Source organism: Salmo salar, chromosome ssa16 (assembly GCF_905237065.1).
Source record: "Salmo salar chromosome ssa16, Ssal_v3.1, whole genome shotgun sequence".
Lineage (NCBI taxonomy): Eukaryota > Metazoa > Chordata > Actinopteri > Salmoniformes > Salmonidae > Salmo > Salmo salar.
Genome location: NC_059457.1, coordinates 96,235,576 through 96,253,075, shown reverse-complemented (window position 1 = coordinate 96,253,075; position 17,500 = coordinate 96,235,576). Strand labels below are relative to the sequence as shown.

Here is a 17,500-nt window from a genome sequence, read left to right as displayed (position 1 = left end):
ACTAGAATACAGTATATACATATGAAGTAGACAGCAGTAGTTATATAGAATACAGTATATACATATGAAGTGGACAGCAGTAGTTATATAGAATACAGTATATACATATGAATATATACATGAAATTCCAACAGTTTGTCTCTTTGAACGACTTGAAGGTAAAAACGATAGTGGCCAATGAAGTGTTGGGCTGTCAATACTTTATCCCCTCGATGCAGTACACCTCCGCCGTACGTCTTGCTCCGTATGCAGTACACCTCCGCCGTACGTCTTGCCTGCTCCGTATGCAGTACACCTCCGCCGTACGTCTTGCCTGCTCCGTATGCAGTACACCTCCGCAGTACGTCTTGCCTGCTCCGTATGCAGTACACCTCCGCAGTACGTCTTGCCTGCTCCGTATGCAGTACACCTCCGCAGTACGTCTTGCCTGCTCCGTATGCAGTACACCTCCGCCGTACGTCTTGCCTGCTCCGTATGCAGTACACCTCCGCCGTACGTCTTGCCTGCTCCGTATGCAGTACACCTCCGCAGTACGTCTTGCCTGCTCCGTATGCAGTACACCTCCGCAGTACGTCTTGCCTGCTCCGTATGCAGTACACCTCCGCCGTACGTCTTGCTTGCTCCGTATGCAGTACACCTCCGCCGTACGTCTTGCCTGCTCCGTGTGTAAACTGATGTTTTTTTACACCGTAGTATTTTATCTTGGAAATGTTTCTTTGTATAACACTTGCTGCTATTTCGGCCAGGTCTCTCTTGAAAAGAGCTGTTTGAATCTCAATGAGACTAACCTTTGGGGCGGCAGGTAGCCTAGTGGTTGGAGCGTTGGGCCAGTAACCAGCAGGTAGCCTAGTGGTTGGAGCGTTGGGCCAGTAACCAGCAGGAAGCCTAGTGGTTAGAGCGTTGGACTAGTAACTGAAAGGTTGCTAGATCGAATCCCCGAGCTGACAAGGTAAAAATCTGTCGTTCTGCCCCTGAACAAGGCAGTTAACCCACTGTTCCTAGGCCGTCATTGTAAATAAGAATTTGTGACAAGGTGGAGTCGCAATTCAACGGCTCAGACACAAGAGGTATGTGGCAGGGTCTACAGACAATCACGGATTACAAAGGGAAAACCAGTCACGTCACGGACACCGACGTCTCGCTTCCAGACAAACTAAACACCTTCTTCACCCGTTTTGAGGATAACACAGTGCCACTGACGTGGCCAGCTACCAAGGACTGCGGGCCTCCCCTCTCCTTCTCAGTGGCCGCCGTGAGTAAGACATTTAAACGTGTTAACCCTCGCAAGGCTGCCGGCCCAGACGGCGTCCTCAGATCATGACCGCGTCCTCAGATCATGACCAGACCAGCTGGCTGGAGTGTTTACGGACATATTCAATCTCTCCCTATCCCAGTCTGCTGTCCCCACTTGTTTCAAGATGGCTACCATTGTTCCTGTACCCAAGAAAGCAAAGGTAACTGAACTAAATGACTATCGCCCTGTAGCACTCACTCCTGTCATCATGAAGTGCTTTGAGAGACTAATTAAGGATCATATCACCTCCACCTTACCTGACACCCTAGACCCATTACAATTTGCTTACCGCCCCAACAGATCCACAGACGATGCAATCGCCATCACACTGCACACTGCCCTGTCCCATCTGGACAAGAGGAATACCTATGTAAGAATGCTGTTCATTGACTATAGCTCAGCATTCAACACCATAGTACCCTCCAAGCTCATCATTAAGGGGCCCTGGGTCTGAACCCCGCCCTGTGCAACTGGGTCCTGGACTTCCTGACGGGCCGCCCCCAGGTGGTGAAGGTAGGAAACATCACCTCCACTTTGCTGACCCTCAACACTGGGGCCCAACAAGGGTGCGTGCTCAGCCCCCTCCTGTACTTCCTGTTCATCCATGACTGCGTGGCCACGCACACCTCCAACTCAATCGTCAAGTTTGCAGATGACACAACAGTAGTGGGCTTGATTACCAATGATGACGAGACGGCCTACAGGGAGGATGTGAGGGCTCTGGGAGTGTGGTGTCAGGAAAGCAACCTCTCACTCAACGTCAACAAAACAAAGGAGATGATCGTGGACTTCAGGAAACAGCAGAGGGAGCACCCCCCCTATCCACATCGCCGTGACAGCAGTGGAGAAGGTGGAAAGTTTTCAGTTCTTCGGCGTACACATCACTGACGATCTGAAATGGTCCACCCACACAGACAGCGTAGTGAAGAAGGCCCGATAGCGCCTCTTCAACCTCAGGAGCCTGAAGAAATGTGGCTTGGCACCTAAAACCATCACAAACTTTTACAGGTGCACAATCAAGAGCATCCTGTCGGGCTGTATCACCGCCTGGTACGGCAGCTGCTCCGCCCATAACTGGAAGGCTCTCCAGAGGGTAGTGAGGTCTGCACAACGCATCACCGGGGGCAAACTACCTGCCCTCCAGGACACCTACACCACCCGATGTCGCAGGAAGGCCAAAAAGATCATCAAGGACAACAACCACCCGAGCCACTGCCTGTTCACCCCGCTAACATCCAGAAGGCGACGTCAGTACAGGTGCATCAAAGCTGGAACCAAGAGACTGATAAACAGCTTCTATCTCCAGACCATCAGACTGAAAAACAGCTTCTATCTCAAGGCCATCAGACTGAAAAACAGCTTCTATCTCCAGGCCATCAGACTGGTAAACAGCTTCTATCTCCAGGCCATCAGACTGTTAAACAGCCATCACTAGCCAGCTACCACCCAGTTACTCAACCCTGCACCTTAGTGGCTGTTGCCCGATATACATAGACTTGGAATCACTGGCCGCTTTAATAATGGAACACTGGTCACTTTAATAATGTTTACATTCTGCTTTACTCATCTCATATGTATATACTGTATTCTATTCTACTGTATTCTATTCTACTGTATTCTATTTTACTGTATTCTATTCTACTGCTTTTCTCATCTCATATGTATCTACTGTATTCTATTCTACTGCTTTACTCATCTCATATGTATCTACTGTATTCTATTCTACTGTATTTTACTCATCTCATATGTATCTACTGTATTCTATTCTACTGTATTCTATTTTACTGTATTCTATTCTAATGTATTCTATTTTACTGTATTCTATTCTACTGCTTTACTCATCTCATATGTATCTACTGTATTCTATTCTACTGCTTTACTCATCTCATATGTATCTACTGTATTCTATTCTACTGTATTCTATTCTATTGTATTCTATTCTACTGTATTCTATTTTACTGTATTCTATTCTACTGTTTTACTCATCTCATATGTATCTACTGTATTCTATTCTACTGTATTCTATTTTACTGTATTCTATTCTACTGTATTCTATTCTACTGTATTCTATTCTACTGCTTTACTCATCTCATATGTATCTACTGTATTCTATTCTACAGTATTCTATTTTACTGTATTCTATTCTACTGTATTCTATACTACTGTATTCTATTTTACTGCTTTACTCATCTCATATGTATCTACTGTATTCTATTCTACTGTATTCTATTTTACTGTATTCTATTCTACTGTATTCTATTCTACTGCTTTACTCATCTCATATGTATCTACTGTATTCTATTTTACTGTATTTTATTTTACTGTATTCTATTCTACTGCTTTACTCATCTCATATGTATCTACTGTATTCTATTTTACTGTATTTTATTTTACTGTATTCTATTCTACTGTTTTACTCATCTCATATGTATCTACTGTATTCTATTTTACTGTATTTTATTTTACTATATTCTATTCTACTGCTTTACTCATCTCATATGTATCTATTGTATTCTATTCTACTGTATTTTACTCATCTCATATGTATCTACTGTATTCTATTCTACTGTATTCTATTCTACTGTTTTACTCATCTCATATGTATCTACTGTATTCTATTCTACTGTATTTTACTCATCTCATATGTATCTACTGTATTCTATTCTACTGTATTCTATTCTACTGCTTTACTCATCTCATACATATATACTGTATTCTATTTTACTGTATTCTATTTTACTGTATTCTATTTTACTGTATTTTTAGTCAATGCCACTCCGACATTGCTGGTCCTAATATGTATATATATTTTTAATTCCATTTAATTCCATTCCATGGTGGTGTTGTTGTGTATTGTTAGATATTACTGCACTGTTGGAGCTAGAAACACAAGCATTTAGTTAGATACTACTGCACTGTTGGAGCTAGAAACACAAGCATTTAGTTAGATATTACTGCACTGTTGGAGCTGGGAACACAAGCATTTAGTTAGATACTACTGCACTGTTGGAGCTAGAAACACAAGCATTTAGTTAGATATTACTGCACTGTTGGAGCTGGGAACACAAGCATTTAGTTAGATATTACTGCACTGTTGGAGCTAGAAACACAAGCATTTAGTTAGATATTACTGCACTGTTGGAGCTAGAAACACAAGCATTTAGTTAGATATCACTGTTGGAGCTGGGAACACAAGCATTTAGTTAGATATTACTGTTGGAGCTAGAAACACAAGCATTTAGTTAGATATTACTGCACTGTTGGAGCTGGGAACACAAGCATTTAGTTAGATATTACTGTACTGTTGGTGCTAGAAACACAAGCATTTAGTTAGATATTACTGCACTGTTGGAGCTGGGAACACAAGCATTTAGTTAGATATTACTGCACTGTTGGAGCTAGAAACACAAGCATTTAGTTAGATATTACTGTTGGAGCTAGAAACACAAGCATTTAGTTAGATATTACTGTTGGAGCTAGGAACACAAGCATTTAGTTAGAGATTACTGTTGGAGCTGGGAACACAAGCATTTAGTTAGATATTACTGTTGGAGCTAGGAACACAAGGATTTAGTTAGATATTACTGTTGGAGCTGGGAACACAAGCATTTAGTTAGATATTACTGTTGGAGCTGGGAACACAAGCATTTAGTTAGATATTACTGTTGGAGCTGTGAACACAAGCATTTAGTTAGATATTACTGTTGGAGCTAGAAACACAAGCATTTAGTTAGATATTACTGTTGGAGCTAGGAACACAAGCATTTAGTTAGATATTACTGTTGGAGCTGGGAACACAAGCATTTCGCTACACCCACAATAACATCTGCTAAACATGTGTATTTGCCAAAATAACATTTGATTTGATTTGGTGAATTAAAGGTGACCTCCAAATCCGTCTGCTCCTCTGTGTCCAGGTGGATGTCTGCGGTTATCCTCTCAGTATCTTCTTCATCGTGGTCAATGAGTTCTGCGAACGTTTCTCCTACTATGGCATGCGAGGTGAGCCAATCCCACAACACACCTCTCTATGGCAACAGATAGCAGAGCCAATCACACCTCTCTATGGCAACAGATAGCAGAGCCAATCACACCTCTCTATGGCAACAGATAGCAGAGCCAATCACACCTCTCTATGGCAACAGATAGCAGAGCCAATCACACCTCTCTATGGCAACAGATAGCAGAGAGCTGAGCCAATCACACCTCTCTATGGCAACAGATAGCAGAGCCAATCACACCTCTCTATGGCAACAGATAGCAGAGCCAATCACACCTCTCTATGGCAACAGATAGCAGAGAGCTGAGCCAATCACACCTCTCTATGGCAACACATAGCAGAGCCAATCACACCTCTCTATGGCAACAGATAGCAGAGCCAATCACACCTCTCTATGGCAACAGATAGCAGAGAGCTGAGCCAATCACACCTCTCTATGGCAACAGATAGCAGAGCCAATCACACCTCTCTATGTCAACAGATAGCAGAGAGCTGAGCCAATCACACCTCTCTATGGCAACAGATAGCAGAGCCAATCACATCTCTCCATGGCAACAGATAGCAGAGCCAATCACACCTCTCTATGGCAACAGATAGCAGAGAGCTGAGCCAATCACACCTCTCTATGGCAACAGATAGCAGAGCCAATCACATCTCTCTATGTCAACAGATAGCAGAGAGCTGAGCCAATCACACCTCTCTATGTTAACAGATAGCAGAGAGGTGAGCCAATCACATCTCTCTATGTTAACAGATAGCAGAGAGGTGAGCCAATCACATCTCTCTATGTTAACAGATAGCAGAGAGGTGAGCCAATCACACCTCTCTATGTTAGATAGTGAGTGGTTCTGTTCTCCTCCCTAGTGGTGCTGGTGCTGTAGATGGACATATTGAGTGGTTCTGTTCTCCTCCCTAGTGGTGCTGGTGCTGTAGATGGACATATTGAGTGGTTCTGTTGTGGTTCTGTTCTCCTCCCTAGCGGTGTTGGTGCTGTAGATGGACATATTGAGTGGTTCTGTTCTCCTCCCTAGTGGTGCTGGTGCTGTAGATGGACATATTGAGTGGTTCTGTTGTGGTTCTGTTCTCCTCCCTAGCGGTGTTGGTGCTGTAGATGGACATATTGAGTGGTTCTGTTGTGGTTCTGTTCTCCTCCCTAGCGGTGCTGGTGCTGTAGATGGACATATTGAGTGGTTCTGTTCTCCTCCCTAGTGGTGCTGGTGCTGTAGATGGACATATTGAGTGGTTCTGTTGTGGTTCTGTTCTCCTCCCTAGCGGTGTTGGTGCTGTAGATGGACATATTGAGTGGTTCTGTTCTCCTCCCTAGCGGTGTTGGTGCTGTAGATGGACATATTGAGTGGTTCTGTTCTCCTCCCTAGTGGTGCTGGTGCTGTAGATGGATGTATTGAGTGGTTCTGTTGTGGTTCTGTTCTCCTCCCTAGCGGTGCTGGTGCTGTAGATGGACATATTGAGTGGTTCTGTTGTGGTTCTGTTCTCTTCCCTAGTGGTGTTGGTACTGTAGATGGACATATTGAGTGGTTCTGTTGTGGTTCTGTTCTCTTCCCTAGCGGTGTTGGTGCTGTAGATGGACATATTGAGTGGTTCTGTTCTCCTCCCTAGCGGTGTTGGTGCTGTAGATGGACATATTGAGTGGTTCTGTTCTCCTCCCTAGCGGTGTTGGTGCTGTAGATGGACATATTGAGTGGTTCTGTTCTCCTCCCTAGCGGTGTTGGTGCTGTAGATGGACATATTGAGTGGTTCTGTTCTCCTCCCTAGCGGTGTTGGTGCTGTAGATGGACATATTGAGTGGTTCTGTTGTGGTTCTGTTCTCCTCCCTAGTGGTGCTGGTGCTGTAGATGGACATATTGAGTGGTTCTGTTGTGGTTCTGTTCTCCTCCCTAGCGGTGCTGGTGCTGTAGATGGACATATTGAGTGGTTCTGTTGTGGTTCTGTTCTCCTCCCTAGCGGTGCTGGTGCTGTAGATGGACATATTGAGTGGTTCTGTTCTCCTCCCTAGTGGTGCTGGTGCTGTAGATGGACATATTGAGTGGTTCTGTTCTCCTCCCTAGTGGTGCTGGTGCTGTAGATGGACATATTGAGTGGTTCTGTTGTGGTTCTGTTCTCCTCCCTAGCGGTGCTGGTGCTGTAGATGGACATATTGAGTGGTTCTGTTCTCCTCCCTAGTGGTGCTGGTGCTGTAGATGGACATATTGAGTGGTTCTGTTGTGGTTCTGTTCTCCTCCCTAGCGGTGTTGGTGCTGTAGATGGACATATTGAGTGGTTCTGTTCTCCTCCCTAGTGGTGCTGGTGCTGTAGATGGACATATTGAGTGGTTCTGTTCTCCTCCCTAGTGGTGCTGGTGCTGTAGATGGACATATTGAGTGGTTCTGTTGTGGTTCTGTTCTCCTCCCTAGCGGTGCTGGTGCTGTAGATGGACATATTGAGTGGTTCTGTTGTGGTTCTGTTCTCTTCCCTAGTGGTGTTGGTACTGTAGATGGACATATTGAGTGGTTCTGTTGTGGTTCTGTTCTCTTCCCTAGCGGTGCTGGTGCTGTAGATGGACATATTGAGTGGTTCTGTTCTCTTCCCTAGTGGTGTTGGTGCTGTAGATGGACATATTGAGTGGTTCTGTTCTCCTCCCTAGCGGTGTTGGTGCTGTAGATGGACATATTGAGTGGTTCTGTTCTCCTCCCTAGCGGTGTTGGTGCTGTAGATGGACATATTGAGTGGTTCTGTTCTCCTCCCTAGCGGTGTTGGTGCTGTAGATGGACATATTGAGTGGTTCTGTTCTCCTCCCCTAGCGGTGTTGGTGCTGTAGATGGACATATTGAGTGGTTCTGTTCTCCTCCCTAGCGGTGTTGGTGCTGTAGATGGACATATTGAGTGGTTCTGTTGTGGTTCTGTTCTCCTCCCTAGTGGTGCTGGTGCTGTAGATGGACATATTGAGTGGTTCTGTTGTGGTTCTGTTCTCCTCCCTAGCGGTGCTGGTGCTGTAGATGGACATATTGAGTGGTTCTGTTCTCCTCCCTAGCGGTGCTGGTGCTGTAGATGGACATATTGAGTGGTTCTGTTGTGGTTCTGTTCTCCTCCCTAGCGGTGCTGGTGCTGTAGATGGACATATTGAGTGGTTCTGTTCTCCTCCCTAGTGGTGCTGGTGCTGTAGATGGACATATTGAGTGGTTCTGTTCTCCTCCCTAGTGGTGCTGGTGCTGTAGATGGACATATTGAGTGGTTCTGTTGTGGTTCTGTTCTCCTCCCTAGTGGTGCTGGTGCTGTAGATGGACATATTGAGTGGTTCTGTTCTCCTCCCTAGTGGTGCTGGTGCTGTAGATGGACATATTGAGTGGTTCTGTTGTGGTTCTGTTCTCCTCCCTAGCGGTGCTGGTGCTGTAGATGGACATATTGAGTGGTTCTGTTGTGGTTCTGTTCTCTTCCCTAGCGGTGTTGGTGCTGTAGATGGACATATTGAGTGGTTCTGTTCTCCTCCCTAGCGGTGTTGGTGCTGTAGATGGACATATTGAGTGGTTCTGTTCTCCTCCCTAGCGGTGTTGGTGCTGTAGATGGACATATTGAGTGGTTCTGTTGTGGTTCTGTTCTCCTCCCTAGTGGTGCTGGTGCTGTAGATGGACATATTGAGTGGTTCTGTTGTGGTTCTGTTCTCCTCCCTAGCGGTGCTGGTGCTGTAGATGGACATATTGAGTGGTTCTGTTGTGGTTCTGTTCTCCTCCCTAGCGGTGCTGGTGCTGTAGATGGACATATTGAGTGGTTCTGTTCTCCTCCCTAGTGGTGCTGGTGCTGTAGATGGACATATTGAGTGGTTCTGTTCTCCTCCCTAGTGGTGCTGGTGCTGTAGATGGACATATTGAGTGGTTCTGTTGTGGTTCTGTTCTCCTCCCTAGCGGTGCTGGTGCTGTAGATGGACATATTGAGTGGTTCTGTTCTCCTCCCTAGTGGTGCTGGTGCTGTAGATGGACATATTGAGTGGTTCTGTTGTGGTTCTGTTCTCCTTCCTAGCGGTGTTGGTGCTGTAGATGGACATATTGAGGGTGTGGTTCTGTTCTCCTCCCTAGTGGTGCTGGTGCTGTAGATGGACATATTGAGTGGTTGTGGTTCTGTTCTCCTCCCTAGCGGTGCTGGTGCTGTAGATGGACATATTGAGTGGTTCTGTTGTGGTTCTGTTCTCCTCCCTAGCGGTGCTGGTACTGTAGATGGACATATTGAGTGGTTCTGTTGTGGTTCTGTTCTCCTCCCTAGCGGTGCTGGTGCTGTAGATGGACATATTGAGTGGTTCTGTTCTCCTCCCTAGCGGTGCTGGTGCTGTAGATGGACATATTGAGTGGTTCTGTTGTGGTTCTGTTCTCCTCCCTAGCGGTGTTGGTGCTGTAGATGGATGTATTGAGTGGTTCTGTTGTGGTTCTGTTCTCCTCCCTAGCGGTGTTGGTGCTGTAGATGGACATATTGAGTGGTTCTGTTGTGGTTCTGTTCTCCTCCCTAGCGGTGTTGGTGCTGTAGATGGACATATTGAGTGGTTCTGTTCTCCTCCCTAGCGGTGCTGGTGCTGTACTTCAGGTACTTCCTGAAGTGGGACGATGACCTGTCCACCTCTATCTATCACACCTTCATCGCTCTCTGCTACCTGACTCCTATACTGGGGGCCATAGTGGCTGACTCCTGGCTCGGGAAGTTCAAGTGAGTCCAAACCCAGTTCATCAACTTCTTATCTGATCTTCCATAGAATAACTGGGGATTGTAGTTCACTTGCTTGTAGTTGTCTGCCCTCCTGGTAAATCCCTTTCATTTGTTTTTCTCCCCCTCTCTCCCCCTCTCTCTCTCTCTCTCTCTCTCTCTCTCTCTCCCTCTCTCTCTCTCTCTCTCTCTCTCTCTCTCTCTCTCTCTCTCTCTCTCTCTCTCTCTTTCCTCTCTCTGCCTCTCTCCCCCCCTCTCTCTCTCTCTCTCTCCCTCCTCTCTCTCTCTGTCTCTCTCTCTCTTTCCTCTCTCTCCTCTCTCTCTCTCCCTCTCTCCCTCTCTCTCTCTCTCTCCTCTCTCTCTCCCCGTCTCTCCCTCTCTCTCCCTCTCTCTCTCCCCTCTCTCCCTCTCTCTCCCTCCCCTCTCTCCCTCTCCCTCCCTCTCTCTCTTTCCTCTCTCTCTCCCTCTCTCTCCCTCTCTCTCTCCCTCTCTCTCTCCCCTCTCTCCCTCTCCCTCTCTCTCTCTCTCTCTCTCTCTCCCTCTTTTTCCTCTCTCTCTCCCCTCTCCCCTCTCTCCCCTCTCCCTTTCCTCTCTCCCTCCCTCTCTCTCCCCAGGACTATTGTCTATTTATCCATCGTCTATACGGTGGGACAGGTTGTCATGGCAGTAAGCGCCATACACGACATCACAGACACGGACAGGGACGGGACCCCTGACAACATGACCTTCCATGTGTGAGTTAATCTGTTGTTCACCTTAAACACAACCTCCCATATATAAGCCTGTACCACAGGGTACAGTAACAGCGTTGTAAAAAAGATTAGAGTTGGTGTAAACTTCTTCTACGATATGAGTTCCATTAGTTGAAGTGATAAGTGCTCTCCCCTCAGGGCCATGTCTATGGTTGGCCTGTTCCTCATCGCTCTGGGGACAGGGGGCATCAAACCCTGTGTCGCTGCCTTCGGAGGAGACCAGTTTGAAGAACACCAGGTTGGTAATTCTAGCGGAGCAGCCATTTTAGAGTCCGTCTCTCCCCCCGACCTCGGTCATTATGGTGGTGTGGACTCCATTTTAGAGTCTGCCTCGGTCATTATGGTGGTGTGGACTCCATTTTAGAGTCTGCCTCGGTCATTATGGTGGTGTGGACTCCATTTTAGAGTCCGTCTCTCCCCCCGACCTCGGTCATTATGGTGGTGTGGACTCCATTTTAGAGTCTGCCTCGGTCATTTCGGTAGTGTGGACTCCATTTTAGAGTCCGTCTCTACCGACCTCGGTCATTATGGTGGTGTGGACTCCATTTTAGAGTCCGTCTCTACCGACCTCGGTCATTTCGGTGGTGTGGACTCCATTTTAGAGTCTGCCTCGGTCATTTCGGTGGTGTGGACTCCATTTTAGAGTCTGCCTCGGTCATTTCGGTAGTGTGGACTCCATTTTAGAGTCTGCCTCGGTCATTTCGGTAGTGTGGACTCCATTTTAGAGTCTGCCTCGGTCATTTCGGTAGTGTGGACTCCATTTTAGAGTCTGCCTCGGTCATTTCGGTAGTGTGGACTCCATTTTAGAGTCTGCCTCGGTCATTTCGGTAGTGTGGACTCCATTTTAGAGTCTGCCTCGGTCATTTCGGTAGTGTGGACTCCAGATGATCAGCATGTTTTATCAACATGTCTTCAGTCATTATCAGGGCTGATGGTGCTGATTCAGCAGAACTCCTTCCAGATGGTTGTTAATTACCCATCAGCCCTGGTTACCTGCTGGAAGGTCAAAGGTTACAGAGCGTCATGTTGCTGAATGTGGATGAATCTGAACACGTTGATTCTCCAGCAGGTAGATGGTGCTGCTCTGTTTGCTGGCTAGTTATGGTTAGACACAAGTGTCAAGGTCAGATATTTTTAAAACCTGGTCTCCTGTCCACGTCTCCTGTCCATGTCTCCTGTCCCTGTCTCCTGTCCCTGTCTCCTGTCCCTGTCTCCTGTCCCTGTCTCCTGTCCACGTCTCCTGTTCTCCTGTCCCTGTCTCCTGTCCATGTCTCCTGTCCATGTCTCCTGTCCCTGTCTCCTGTCCCTGTCTCCTGTCCATGTCTCCTGTCTATGTCTCCTGTCCCTGTCTCCTGTTCTCCTGTCCCTGTCTCCTGTTCTCCTGTCCCTGTCTCCTGTCCATGTCTCCTGTCCATGTCTCCTGTCCCTGTCTCCTGTCCATGTCTCCTGTCCACGTCTCCTGTCCACGTCTCCTGTCCACGTCTCCTGTTCTCCTGTCCATGTCTCCTGTCCATGTCTCCTGTCCATGTCTCCTGTCCCTGTCTCCTGTCCATGTCTCCTGTCCACGTCTCCTGTCCACGTCTCCTGTCCCTGTCTCCTGTCCACGTCTCCTGTCCACGTCTCCTGTCCCTGTCTCCTGTCCACGTCTCCTGTCCACGTCTCCTGTCCACGTCTCCTGTCCACGTCTCCTGTCCATGTCTCCTGTCCACGTCTCCTGTCCCTGTCTCCTGTCCATGTCTCCTGTCCACGTCTCCTGTCCACGTCTCCTGTCCCTGTCTCCTGTCCACGTCTCCTGTCCATGTCTCCTGTCCACGTCTCCTGTCCACGTCTCCTGTCCCTGTCTCCTGTCCACGTCTCCTGTCCACGTCTCCTGTCCATGTCTCCTGTCCACGTCTCCTGTCCACGTCTCCTGTCCCTGTCTCCTGTCCCTGTCTCCTGTCCATGTCTCCTGTCCACGTCTCCTGTCCACGTCTCCTGTCCCTGTCTCCTGTCCACGTCTCCTGTCCCTGTCTCCTGTCCACGTCTCCTGTCCATGTCTCCTGTCCACGTCTCCTGTCCACGTCTCCTGTCCCTGTCTCCTGTCCACGTCTCCTGTCCATGTCTCCTGTCCACGTCTCCTGTCCCTGTCTCCTGTCCACGTCTCCTGTCCATGTCTCCTGTCCATGTCTCCTGTCCATGTCTCCTGTCCATGTCTCCTGTCCACGTCTCCTGTTCTCCTGTCCATGTCTCCTGTCCATGTCTCCTGTCCATGTCTCCTGTCCATGTCTCCTGTCCATGTCTCCTGTCCCTGTCTCCTGTCCACGTCTCCTGTCCCTGTCTCCTGTCCACGTCTCCTGCGTCTCCAGGAGAAACAGAGGAGCACGTTCTTCTCCATCTTCTACCTGTCAATCAACGCTGGTAGTCTCCTGTCCACCGTCATCACACCCATCCTCAGAGGTACAACGATAATCTCTCCCTAAACTAGCATAATACCTGGTCAAACTTTACACTACTAACAAAATACCTGGTCAGACTGTAGACTACTAACACTAAACTAGCACAATACCTGGTCAGACTGTAGACTACTAACACTAAACTAGCACAATACCTGGTCAGACTTTACACTAAACTAACACAATACCTGGTCAGACTTTACACTACTAACACAATACCTGGTCAGACTTTACACTACTAACACAATACCTGGTCAAACTTTACACTACTAACCCTAAACTAGCACAATACCTGGTCAGACTTTACACTACTAACACAATACCTGGTCAAACTTTACACTACTAACCCTAAACTAGCACAATACCTGGTCAGACTTTACACTACTAACACAATACCTGGTCAGACTTTACACTACTAACCCTAAACTAGCACAATACCTGGTCAAACTTTACACTACTAACACAATACCTGGTCAGACTTTACACTACTAACACAATACCTGGTCAGACTTTACACTACTAACGCAATACCTGGTCAGACTTTACACTACTAACCCTAAACTAACCCAATCCCTGGTCAGACGTTACATGACCATCGTTATGCCTGTGTAATAGTGTGTAATAGGGTCAGTTTCTCCATCCAATCGCCCAGTAATTCAGGATCATGTTTGTTCCCTCCTCCAGGCCAGGAGTGCGGTATCCACTCCCAACAGAAGTGCTATCCTCTGGCCTTCGGCGTCCCTGCAGCCCTCATGGTGGTGGCTCTCAGTTGAGTACTGTTACCCTCGTTTTATAACCCTGTCCTCTTTTCCACTACGTGGGGGAGCTTCCTTCCTTCCTCTCCTCGCCTATATCAGTCATCCGTATTGATCTGAACTCTGTCTGTCCGTAGGATCTGGCATGTGACTCTCTGTCTTTCTGTGTTTCCACAGTCGTGTTCATCATGGGCAGTGGCATGTACAACAAGACTGCTCCTAAAGGCAACATCATGCTGGAGGTCTGCAAGTGTATCGGGGTGAGACAGTCTAATAATACAGACAGTAGGGGGATGAGACAGTCTAATAATACAGACAGTAAGGGATGAGACAGTCTAATAACATACAGACAGTAGGGGATGAGACAGTCTAATAATACAGACAGTAAGGGATGAGACAGTCTAATAACATACAGACAGTAAGGGATGAGACAGTCTAGTAACATGCAGACAGTAAGGGATGAGACAGTAAGGGATGAGACAGTCTAATAACATACAGACAGTAAGGGATGAGACAGTCTAGTAACATGCAGACAGTAAGGGATGAGACAGTCTAATAATACAGACAGTAAGGGATGAGACAGTCTAATAATACAGACAGTAAGGGATGAGACAGTCTAATAATACAGACAGTAAGGGATGAGACAGTCTAGTAACATGCAGACAGTAAGGGGATGAGACAGTCTAATAATACAGACAGTAAGGGGATGAGACAGTCTAGTAACATGCAGACAGTAAGGGGGTAAGACAGTCTAATAACATACAGACAGTAAAGGATGAGACAGTCTAATACCATGCAGACAGTAAGGGATGAGACAGTCTAGTAATACAGACAGTAAGGGATGAGACAGTCTAATAACATACAGACAGTAAGGAGGTAAGACAGTCTAATAACATAGACAGTAAGGGATGAGACAGTCTAGTAATACAGACAGTAGGGGATGAGACAGTCTAATAATACAGACAGTAAGGGATGAGACAGTCTAATAATACAGACAGTAAGGGATGAGACAGTCTAATAATACAGACAGTAGGGGGATGAGACAGTCTAATAATACAGACAGTAGGGGGATGAGACAGTCTAATAATACAGACAGTAAGGGATGAGACAGTCTAGTAATACAGACAGTAGGGGGATGAGACAGTCTAATAACATACAGACAGTAGGGGAAGAGACAGTCTAATAATACAGACAGTAGGGGGATGAGACAGTCTAATAATACAGACAGTAAGGGATGAGACAGTCTAATAACATACAGACAGTAAGGGATGAGACAGTCTAGTAACATGCAGACAGTAAGGGATGAGACAGTCTAATAATACAGACAGTAAGGGATGAGACAGTCTAATAATACAGACAGTAAGGGATGAGACAGTCTAATAATACAGACAGTAAGGGGATGAGACAGTCTAGTAACATGCAGACAGTAAGGAGGTAAGACAGTCTAATAATACAGACAGTAAGGGGATGAGACAGTCTAATAATACAGACAGTAAGGGATGAGACAGTCTAATAATACAGACAGTAAGGAGGTAAGACAGTCTAATAACATACTGACAGTAAGGGGGTAAGACAGTCTAGTAACATAACGACAGTAAAGGGGTAAGACAGTCTAATACCATACAGACAGTAAGGGATGAGACAGTCTAATAATACAGACAGTAAGGGATGAGACAGTCTAATAACATACTGACAGTAAGGGATGAGACAGTCTAGTAACATACTGACAGTAAGGGGGTAAGACAGTCTAATAACATAGACAGTAAGGGATGAGACAGTCTAATAATACAGACAGTAAGGGATGAGACAGTCTAATAATACAGACAGTAAGGGATGAGACAGTCTAATAATACAGACAGTAAGGGATGAGACAGTCTAATAATACAGACAGTAGGGGATGAGACAGTCTAATAATACAGACAGTAAGGGATGAGACAGTCTAATAATACAGACAGTAAGGGATGAGACAGTCTAGTAACATAGACAGTAAGGGATGAGACAGTCTAATAATACAGACAGTAAGGGATGAGACAGTCTAATAATACAGACAGTAAGGGATGAGACAGTCTAATAATACAGACAGTAAGGGATGAGACAGTCTAATAATACAGACAGTAAGGGATGAGACAGTCTAGTAACATACAGACAGTAAGGAGGTAAGACAGTCTAATAATACAGACAGTAAGGGACGAGACAGTCTAATAACATAGACAGTAAGGGATGAGACAGTCTAATAACATAGACAGTAAGGGATGAGACAGTCTAATAATACAGACAGTAAGGGATGAGACAGTCTAGTAACATACAGACAGTAAGGAGGTAAGACAGTCTAATAATACAGACAGTAAGGGATGAGACAGTCTAATAATACAGACAGTAAGGGATGAGACAGTCTAATAATACAGACAGTAAGGGATGAGACAGTCTAATAATACAGACAGTAAGGGATGAGACAGTCTAATAATACAGACAGTAAGGGATGAGACAGTCTAATAATACAGACAGTAAGGGATGAGACAGTCTAATAATACAGACAGTAAGGGATGAGACAGTCTAATAATACAGACAGTAAGGGATGAGACAGTCTAATAATACAGACAGTAAGGGATGAGACAGTCTAATAATACAGACAGTAAGGGATGAGACAGTCTAGTAACATACAGACAGTAAGGAGGTAAGACAGTCTAGTAACATACAGACAGTAAGGGATGAGACAGTCTAATAATACAGACAGTAAGGGATGAGACAGTCTAATAATACAGACAGTAAGGGATGAGACAGTCTAATAATACAGACAGTAAGGGGATGAGACAGTCTAATAATACAGACAGTAAGGGATGAGACAGTCTAATAATACAGACAGTAAGGGATGAGACAGTCTAATAATACAGACAGTAAGGAGGTAAGACAGTCTAATAATACAGACAGTAAGGAGGTAAGACAGTCTAATAATACAGACAGTAAGGGATGAGACAGTCTAATAATACAGACAGTAAGGGATGAGACAGTCTAATAATACAGACAGTAAGGGATGAGACAGTCTAATAATACAGACAGTAAGGAGGTAAGACAGTCTAATAATACAGACAGTAAGGGATGAGACAGTCTAATAATACAGACAGTAAGGGATGAGACAGTCTAATAATACAGACAGTAAGGGATGAGACAGTCTAATAATACAGACAGTAGAAGACTTGCAGTGTCGTATCTTTCCATGTGAAACTCTGCAGGATGTGAATGTGATATTAAACAACGACGTCTGGATTTGAGCAGAGCTGTTAAGTGTTTTTGTGTTCTTTCGCTCCTCTCCAGTTTGCCGTAAAGAATCGCTTCAGGCATCGCAGCAAGAAGTTCCCTAAGAGAGAACACTGGATGGACTGGGCCGATGAGAAGTATGACGTAGGTCCATGCTCATTGTTCTATGGAAAAAAACAGCACTACCAAAATAGCAGTTCATATAACTGTTGAAAATGAAAGTCAACTGAAGGATGTTTACAACACTGAGAACTCATTAATAAATCCTTCTTCTCCTCTTCTTCCTCCTCCTCCTCCTCCTCTCCTCCTCCTCCTCTCTCGGCCTCCTT

General features: G+C 45.9%; 1 protein-coding gene across 1 annotated transcript in view; it reads left to right on the top strand.

Moving 5' to 3' along the window:
• The window catches only part of slc15a1 (solute carrier family 15 member 1), a 55,549-nt gene that overhangs the window by 4,126 nt on the left and 33,923 nt on the right, over positions 1-17,500 (top strand). Inside the window, 8 exon segments of the mRNA NM_001146682.1 lie at positions 5,212-5,296; positions 9,839-9,980; positions 10,592-10,711; positions 10,868-10,967; positions 13,075-13,165; positions 13,846-13,929; positions 14,094-14,176; positions 17,229-17,315. Coding sequence (NP_001140154.1) covers positions 5,212-5,296; positions 9,839-9,980; positions 10,592-10,711; positions 10,868-10,967; positions 13,075-13,165; positions 13,846-13,929; positions 14,094-14,176; positions 17,229-17,315 — 792 coding nt within the window.